This window comes from Cyprinus carpio, chromosome B5 (genome assembly GCF_018340385.1).
Source record: "Cyprinus carpio isolate SPL01 chromosome B5, ASM1834038v1, whole genome shotgun sequence".
NCBI lineage: Eukaryota > Metazoa > Chordata > Actinopteri > Cypriniformes > Cyprinidae > Cyprinus > Cyprinus carpio.
This window is the reverse complement of record NC_056601.1, coordinates 34844012-34853334: the sequence shown is the minus strand read 5'-3', so window position 1 is coordinate 34853334 and position 9323 is coordinate 34844012. Positions and strand designations below refer to the sequence as shown.

Genomic DNA, 9323 nt, shown 5'->3' with positions numbered 1-9323 from the left:
ATTTGAGTTTAATGAATGAATGCATGGGTAAATATGAATCAAACCATTTTGACAGGAGACTAATTTATTTTAGTGACCACTTTATTTTTTTTGGCAACTGCAGTTTGAAGCATATGTTACAAAACATGTACCCTTTGTTCCTCGAGATTGATTGATCGCTGTTCGCTGAATGACTGTTAACTTGTATCTTTCCTGAACCTCAATTAAACACAGTAATACCTTTTGAATTATGGCGTAGCGGCACTGTTTGCATTGCTATGGAAATTTTCAGATCAACTAAAAGCAATGATTTTGAAAACTACATCTACTTGGCTATCAGCTGACTCAATGGAGAGCATCCTCCTCGTCTTCGATATCGTCCTCCTCATACTCGCCCGTTTCGTCAGCGGTGGCATCTTGGTACTGTTGGTACTCGGAAACCAGGTCATTCATGTTGCTTTCTGCCTCTGTGAACTCCATCTCGTCCATTCCCTCGCCGGTGTACCAGTGCAGGAAAGCCTTGCGTCTGAACATGGCGGTGAACTGCTCTGAAATCCTGCGGAACAGCTCTTGAATGGCTGTGCTGTTGCCGATGAATGTGGCAGACATTTTGAGCCCACGTGGCGGGATGTCGCAGACTGCCGTCTTGACGTTATTTGGGATCCATTCAACAAAATAGCTGCTGTTCTTGTTCTGGATGCTCAGCATCTGCTCGTCCACCTCCTTCATGGACATGCGGCCACGGAAGATGGCTGCCACGGTGAGGTAGCGACCGTGTCGCGGGTCGCAGGCTGCCATCATGTTCTTGGCATCAAACATCTGCTGCGTTAGCTCTGGCACTGAAAGAGCGCGGTACTGCTGGCTACCACGACTTGTCAGGGGCGCAAATCCAGGCATGAAGAAGTGGAGGCGAGGGAAGGGCACCATGTTGACTGCCAGCTTGCGGAGGTCGGCATTAAGTTGACCTGGGAAGCGCAGACAGGTGGTGACTCCGCTCATTGTTGCTGAAACAAGGTGGTTCAGGTCGCCGTAAGTAGGTGTGGTGAGTTTAAGTGTGCGGAAGCAAATGTCGTAGAGTGCTTCGTTGTCAATGCAGAAGGTCTCGTCGGTGTTCTCCACCAGTTGGTGCACAGAGAGCGTAGCATTGTAGGGCTCCACCACGGTGTCCGACACTTTGGGTGAAGGCATGACGCTGAAAGTGTTCATGATACGGTCAGGGTACTCTTCACGGATCTTGCTGATGAGGAGGGTGCCCATTCCAGACCCGGTGCCTCCGCCCAGGGAGTGTGTGAGCTGGAAGCCCTGCAGGCAGTCACAGTTCTCGGACTCTTTGCGTACCACATCCAGAACTGAGTCTACTAGCTCTGCTCCCTCTGTGTAGTGTCCTTTGGCCCAATTGTTCCCAGCTCCACTTTGACCTGAAAGAAAGCCCACGTGTCTGAGGTTAAACACAGAGGTTGATTAAAATGAACAAATCCGGCTGGTTGGAGGAGGAGGATTAGTTCCATTCAAGGCTATCCAACCCTGCTCCCGGAGAGTTACCTTCCTGCAGATTTCAGTTCCAACCCCAACCAAACACACCTGTACCAGCTAATCAAGGTGTTCAGAGTTACTTGATGATTACAGGCAGGTGTGTTGGAGCAAGTTTGGAACTGAAGTCAGCAGGACGGTAGCTCTCCAGGAGCAAGTGTTTCCCAACCCTGTTCCTGGAGGCACACCGAAACTACAAATTTTCTAACTTTTCCTAATAAAACCCGATTCCACTCATCAGCTTTTTAGTTGAGACTTCAAGACTTAAAATGAATGGGTTAGTTAAGGGAGACATTCAAAATTTGTACTGTTCGTGTGCCTCCAGAAACAGGGTTAGGAATTGTTGTTGTTGTTGTTGTTGTTGTTGTTGTTGTTGTTGTTGTTGTTGTTGTTGTTGTTGTTGTTGTTGTTGTTGTTGTTGTTGTTGTTGTTATTGTTGTTGTTGTTGTTGTTGTTGTTGTTCTAAAGCAGGGGTCACCAAACTTGGTCCTGGAGGGCCGGTGTCCTGCAGACTTTAACTCCAACTGGCCTCAACACACCTGCCTGGAAGTCTCACGTATACCTAGCAAGACCTTGATTATCTTGTTCAGGTGTGTTTGATTAGGGTTGGAGCTAAACTCTGCAGGGACACCGGCACTTCAGCACCGAGTTTGCCCATGCCTGTTGCCTTAAAGCTATGGTGGAACACAAAATATTCTAGAGCAACCGTTCTTAATTGGCTGAAATTCCACGGATTTGCACTGGGATTTGCACTACATCACTATCTGCAGCGTCTTCACACACAGACAAAACTTACTTCAGAAGTGTAAGGGTTATTTAACCATAATCAAGAAATTTGCATAGTTGTCAGGTCTTGCACAATTTAATGCCCTTTGAATGGAACATGTATGCTCCTTTTGAACTGGAATCATTGCGGAATAACCTGTGATGTCCACTTTGCAGGGCACCTACAGTCGAATGGAACAAACCTCTGAAGTGATAAGAGAAACATACAAAATGTGCAGAGCAGGGTGTTCACGAAGCCCAGGATTAAAAACCCCAGTGCTAATTTTGCTCTAAAGCTATATGCCATTTCTCTCAGTGGAACACAACATTTTCTACACGGTATGGTTTTTCATTATGGGGATGGGTGTGGGCTGCTGAGCTGACAAAAACAGCACCATAAAAGTAGTCCAGACGATGTGTTCTGGCTGTGTAAGGAATGGATGGAAATGTAGGTCACTATTTAGAGCACAGTTTTCTCTTTCACCAAGTTCTCCAATCTCATTCAAATTTGGCTTGTAAAGTTGCACCAAGTTTGAGCATGGATCAAAGAGTTGGGGAATGCGATAAACTGGTTTAAACGATAAACCAGAGGTTGTTAAGAAATAGGTGTACGATCCACTCCATCTTGTGTAAATTCAGCAATATACCAGCAGCAAAGTTTTCCTTCTTCGTTCAGGTGGTAAACAAAATGTAAAAATACTTGAACAGCATTTTACTGTTTGAATAATCCAATGCCACTTATGCTGTTGGGAGTGGTGTTTAGATCAGTGCTTTTTAAAGCTGTCCTGGGGTACCCTCCTCAATGCATGTTTTGGATGTCTCTTTCGTCTCCTACACCGGATTCAACTCATCAGCTCATTACTAGAGATCGCAAGACTTGAATAGAGTGTGACGAACTGTACAGTGTTAGCGGATTTGCGCCTGAAGTTGTTTCAAGCCGAAATAACTAACTCCAAATGAATATTGTTTTGACAAGATTTAGTTAAAAAATGATACATCCATTTCTTTTTGGATCTTGCTTAAGTATATCTGAGCCTTAAGTCTTTGAAAAAGTATACTTAACTGACAATGTGTGTGGATGGACACATTCAGTGCACGAACGCTGTCTAGTGGAGTACTCAATTACTAGCATCTGCTGTTGTTTGTGCATGGGTCCACGACATAGAAAAACTGTGCTGCATTGCTGATGTGGACAAGATGCTTTTTTTTTTTTTTTTTTTTGCTTATGCATGTGCAATATTGGGATTGAATGCAAGCATGACTGAGGGTTTCAAGCAACGCCAGTGTAGGATTTTCAGTGAATAACAAGCAGTCTGTTTCTCATCTTGTGGTGTTCTAAAGCTTTAGAAGATATGGAATATTGCACATAAATTTTATCGGCTGCTTTTATGGTGCTTTTTCATCACTCTCAGCATCTTTAGGCCCAGTTTATTATTTTATAGACAACAAACGAAGGAGATTTATAGTTTAAAGTCTTTGGCCTCTTGTATTTGTACAGGATTAATAATGGGATTAATAATGTTTAATAAACATACCAAACACAAAATTATCTGGCCTGAAGATTTGTCCAAATGGGCCAGAGCGGACCGAGTCCATGGTGCCAGGTTCCAGGTCCACCAGGATGGCACGAGGGACAAATTTGTTTCCTGTGAAATAAAATGTTTGGTATAAACATCCAAAGGCTGAAACATCAGATCTAAAAAAACAGATTCAGTTTCATATTCATGAATTTGAAAATTCATATCAATTTGATTTTACAGTTGGTGCATGTAATACATATAACTAATTATAAATTAATGTATGCATAAATTATTTCCTTACTACTTTGGTATGATGTCTGTACAGTAAATGCTGACTCTCTTTAAATAAGTGCTGCATCATCCATCTTCCCTGCCCTGCTCCACCCTTTTCAAGACAATAGCAGCTACACATAAACGGTTTTCTCTACAACCATAAAAGCACATCTGGGTGTTTTTGAATGATTGTGCCATATATCCCACAATGTTAATGCATTCACATAGGCTTACGATGGATTGATGTTTAAAACCCCAGAAATGCAAGTCAAATTTGTCATCTTTTAAGCAAACCGTGGACAAAAAGATGAGCCGTAATTAAGTCTGGTGAAACCTAAACCAATCTAAAATTGAAAATCTATACTGTAGCCTATAAGGCGGTGGCCAGATGGACCTCGCCTCTTTAAAAATCAATAACTGACAGCTGCGGTCTATAATCAGGGGAGCAGAGCTGGCAAAACCATGATCTAATAAGTGCCTACAGTATATCTCATCAAAATACAGACTGACATATACAGTAGCATCACTGACTCAATTGCTTACCAGATGCCTCATTGTAATAAACATTTATCCTCTCCAGCTGCAGTTCACTGTCACCCTGATAACTGCCAGTGGGATCGATCCCGTGCTCATCACTGATCACCTCCCAAAACTGAAATGCACAAAATGTTTCACATCTGAATAGCTACATCACGTCCATCCACATTCGTTACTCAATGATGCAGCAGTTTTCTCATTTGAAGGATGTTCTGAGTCCAGCACAGAGCCACTGCAGACCTTCACCACACCCATTCAGATCAGAAGATGCCACACAAAACACAAGCACTTACAGGATTTTCTCGCAATTTATAGCTAAGTAATTCGTAAAACATTGCATTTTATATTTTACAGTAAAAATTTAAGATACTGCCTTCATATCGAATCTACTAAACGCTATGTGATGTATATAATCTTACCTTGGCACCGATCTGGTTGCCGCACTGTCCGGCCTGAATATGTACGATTTCCCTCATTGTGCAGCTGTGCGTAAGGATGCGGATGCGGCGTGTGTCTGCAGCTGATGCGGCTCTGGTCTCCTCAGTCTCCTCTCTCTCTCTCTTTCTCTCGCTCGCTCTCTCTCCGGCAGCCAATCACGAGTCGCGGGTTTGACGCAGTGGAAGACGTGCTGCAGCATCGCGTGTTCTTCCGTCACACACGCTGACTCAGCGTTTACGCGAAAACGCCAGAAAACACACAAATCTGCCTCAAAATGTTGATTAATTTGATGTATAAGTTAGTTGTAATCCTAGTGTTGTTTCTGTTTAATAGACGTTCTGTTTGTTTATCTGTAGATTTAAAAAAATGAACAATTTAATTTATCATAACTTTTATAACATAACTAACTTACATAAATCAGCCACGCAGAAGCCTATGGTTATCATTTTAAATCATTTAGTTGCCCTTATTAAATATTCCGAGAAGTGTTTTAAATCGATTGCTCAAAATTAGTTATTTTACTCCCTATTGGCCAAACCTTCACATTTTGATAATGTAGACTACAACAGTATTTTATAGGTGATGACATGATTATATTATGCATGGAATAAATTGTCTAAAAAGAAAACTGTGTTGCATATGGCCAATTTCATAACTAGCATTAAATGTGAAAAATGTTTACATTTATTTTCAAATATTTTGCATAATTTGACAACCATCTTATCTTGAAATCTCACAATGATATTCACTCTTATTAACATGACTGCAGATTAAACCATAAACCAGATGTGTGTAGCGTAAATGATTTGAATTTTCACCCAGAGAAATGTTCCAACACTCGGTTAAGAAGATGTCTGTTGCAGTGATGGTGATGAATGGGCTTTCCACACAGCACTATTAACTGAGATCTTTCATATTTCTTTGTGAAATCTGTTTGAGCTGTGCAGCTGTGAGGGTGTGAAGCCAGCAGTGGATAGTGTTTTACAGTCCTCTGTCTCTTGGGCCGATGTGTTAGACTGGGGTCAGGAGGACAGGCCATAGCCGTTTTAGCTTAAATTGTTCCCAGCATTACTCGTCGTAACTGCATTTTTACTAGTAAGAATTCAGTTAGAGAGCTCTCTAATTCAATTATTACTAGTAACAATTATTATTATAGAGCTCTCTAATTCTTACTAGTAACAATTCCAATTAGAGAGCTCTACAAATGAATTTTTACTAGTCATATGTCTATGGCAAGCCGTTTTAGCTTAAATTGTTCCCAGCATTACTCATTGTAATTGCATTTTTACTAGTAAGAATTCAGTTAGAGAGCCAATTCAATTATTACTAGTAACGATTACAAGAGCTTTCTAATTCTTATATTAACAATTCCAATTAGAGAGCTCTACAAATGAATTTTTACTAGTCATGGCAAGCCGTTTTAGCTTAAATGGTTCCCAGCATGACTCATCGTAATTGCATTTTTACTAGTAAGAATTCAATTAGAGAGCTCTCTAATTCAATTATTACTAGTAACGATTAATATTATAGAGCTTTCTAATTCTTACTAGTAACAATTCCAATTAGAGAGCTCTACAAATGAATTTTTACTAGTCATATGTCTATGGCAAGCCATTTTAGCTTAAATGGTTCCCAGCATGACTCATCGTAATTGCATTTTTACTAGTAAGAATTCAATTAGAGAGCGCTATAATTAAATTCTTACTAGTAACAATTATTATTATAGAGCTCTCTAATTCAATTGTTACTAGTAAAAATGCAATTTCAGAGCTCTCTAATTTAATTGTTAATAGAAAAAAAAACACATTAGAGATATGTATAATTGCAGAGCTCTTTAAATGAATTAGAGAGTTCTGCAATTGCATTTTTACTAGTAATAATTGAATTAGAGAGCTCTGAAATTGGAATTGTTACTAGTAAGAATTGTATAAAAGAGCTCTCTAATTGTAATTCTAACTAGTAACAATGTAATTGTAGAGCTCTACAATAACGATTCTTACTAGTAAGAATTAGATCGTAGAGCTCTCTATTCAGCGCAGCCTCATTATGATAATTGCGCCTCATACATATTCATTAAATGGTGACTGTCTGTCCCCCTGCTGGACAGTCCGTCGATAACGCCGTTGCGCCACCACGGGTATACCTAGCAAATCTAGACATTAGACTCATGTTTAATACATAAAGACATGGCAGTGCAACATCAATCAAGGAGACACAGGCAGACTATACAGCGAACTAACTAAATCACGGAGGAATTTCAGACGAACAACTGATGAAGCTGTCCGTTCACTGGGTTGGCGAAAAGAAGCATATTCAGTGTGTTGTGGTGGATGAGTTGAGTTAATGCTTGTGTAACATAATTTTAGGTAGATTGTTTTTCATTTAACCAGAATAAGTTATGTTCTGTCATTGTTTTTTGAACTGTGTTTACCTTTCAAGTTTTGCATTTCTGATATGGTGGCCGCTGTGCTGTGCTGCATTAGCACTGTAGATTGTAATGTAACGTTTGATATTTGACACAAATTTTGTTTCTCCACCTGTTAAACATCATTAAGATGGGCAATTTGAGCGATTATAGGTGTATTTTACCGTTAAAGTGGGTACCAGTTGGCTTTGCTGAGCAGGAAGTTTATCTCGGTCAGTCAGGCTTCATGTGTTTGAGTTGGTATTCATTACAGAGTAAAGTTAAGCGCATTTTTTAAATCAACAGTTCAAGCTAGGATAATATGTGACTACTTTTTTAGAAAGACGTTCTTTCAGCCGAACAATCAACAACATGTCGTTAAAACATTACATTCAGTTGGACGCACTGTAATGTTAGGCCTAACGTTACATCTGTTCCTCACAAGCTCATTCTCTGTGCCATGTGTTATTTTTTTTTGGCCATCATATATTTTATATATAATTTTGTTTTACGATTGCAAATTGCTTACTGGTAACAGATTACAGGTAACAGTAAATGCAAACAAATGCATATGTTGTATGAATCAGTCATATTTTAATCATAAACAAAAAGTCTGTAAAAGTGTTGTGTAACTTACATCTTTGGGCATAACTGTAGTTAGCAAGTAAACAACAATTTCCCATTTACCTCTCTTTGTAGGCTATGACTGAGCATTACAGTGAGGATCTTAATATTTGTTTTTTTAGGCAACTCGGGAAATGTCTTTGCTTATGTGTGTGTGTGTGTGTTGTTTACAAGTAAATTTAAGTTGAACAATTTTTTTTTCTTTTTACAGGGACACATTTGTCTGTGAGTCTGAGACTTGATGAACGGTAAGTTTTGCATTTATGTACTAAATAAAGAATATAAACCATACAGTATCTTATTAAGATAACCCAACATTTGAATGACATAATTTTTCCCCCCTACATTTCTATCATTAGACAGCTGAGTTCGATCAGTGTCCGGGTCATAGGCTGGAAGATGTAGGAGCGAAAGACATCATTACTTTAATGATGTCTTTCTACCGTTCTGGACCTCAAATGTTTTAGTTGCGTTGCTGCCAGTGAAGGGTCAGAAAGCACTCAGATTTCATCAAAATATCCTCATTTGTGTTCCGAAGATGAACGAAGGTCTTATGGGTTTGAAACTTTATGAGGGTGAACAATTGAGGACAGAATTTTCATTTTTGGTTGAACAAACCCTTTATAACATTGTACAAGTATTTACACAGTTTTTGTTTTGTCTGCTGCCACCTCATCACTTACATTTGTAGTTGTCAGAAAGCCAAACCTCTATCACACCTCATCAAACATCTACCCTGCCACTGCCGCCATCAGGTTTGCTGCTATTTATTAACTTGGTGAAATGTTTGCTGCTATAGTGCTTGTAAAGAGCGGTCACAGTATACAGCTTCAGCAGCCCTTGTTGTTTAAAACGTGTATTTTGATTTGTTTAACGTCTCAATCAACTTGCATCACATATTTGCATCGATTTTCGACCGACTTTGAGTACAATGTTACATTCCTATTACTCTCAAAAGCAGCACAGGGAAACTTTAAACCAGAGGTGTCTAAATGTTTCAAACAAATGTTGTAGTATATTGTTTTTTATCTATATCTAAAATAAAGTTTACACTATCATAACTAGAACATTTGTGTAAAAACTTTTGAACTCAAGTTGAAACAGCAAATATTGTAAGAACTTCAATAAAGCAATTCAGCACTGGGCAAGATTTAACTTGGTGAATTGAAATGACTTTTAATTTTAAGTTGATTTAAATTAAAATTTTAATGCAGCCACAAAACTTTAGTTTTCAAGTTGAAACAGATTTTTTT

General features: G+C 39.3%; 1 protein-coding gene across 1 annotated transcript; it reads right to left on the bottom strand.

Annotated features, from left to right (window-relative positions):
* Positions 1-63: 63 nt before the first annotated feature.
* Positions 64-5184, bottom strand: LOC109109401 (tubulin beta chain-like). Its single transcript, XM_042723292.1, has 4 exons — positions 5024-5184; positions 4611-4719; positions 3810-3920; positions 64-1397 (listed from the first exon to the last, which is right to left on the bottom strand). Exons 1-4 carry the CDS (start codon positions 5078-5080, stop codon positions 325-327), a joined length of 1350 nt encoding a protein of 449 aa, XP_042579226.1. The 5' UTR covers positions 5081-5184; the 3' UTR covers positions 64-324.
* Positions 5185-9323: the final 4139 nt, after the last annotated feature.

What these genes read in the sequence shown, in the direction of transcription:
- LOC109109401 (XM_042723292.1), bottom strand. Translation starts at nt 5,080, where the DNA reads ATGAGGGAAATCGTACATATTCAGGCCGGACAGTGCGGCAACCAGATC. An exon ending in GCAACCAGATCGGTGCCAAG is followed by an intron (nt 4,720 to 5,023) that starts GTAAGATTATAT and finishes TGTGCATTTCAG; the next exon opens with TTTTGGGAGGTGATCAGTGA. An exon ending in GCCAGATAATTTTGTGTTTG is followed by an intron (nt 1,398 to 3,809) that starts GTATGTTTATTA and finishes GCTTTCTTTCAG; the next exon opens with GTCAAAGTGGAGCTGGGAAC.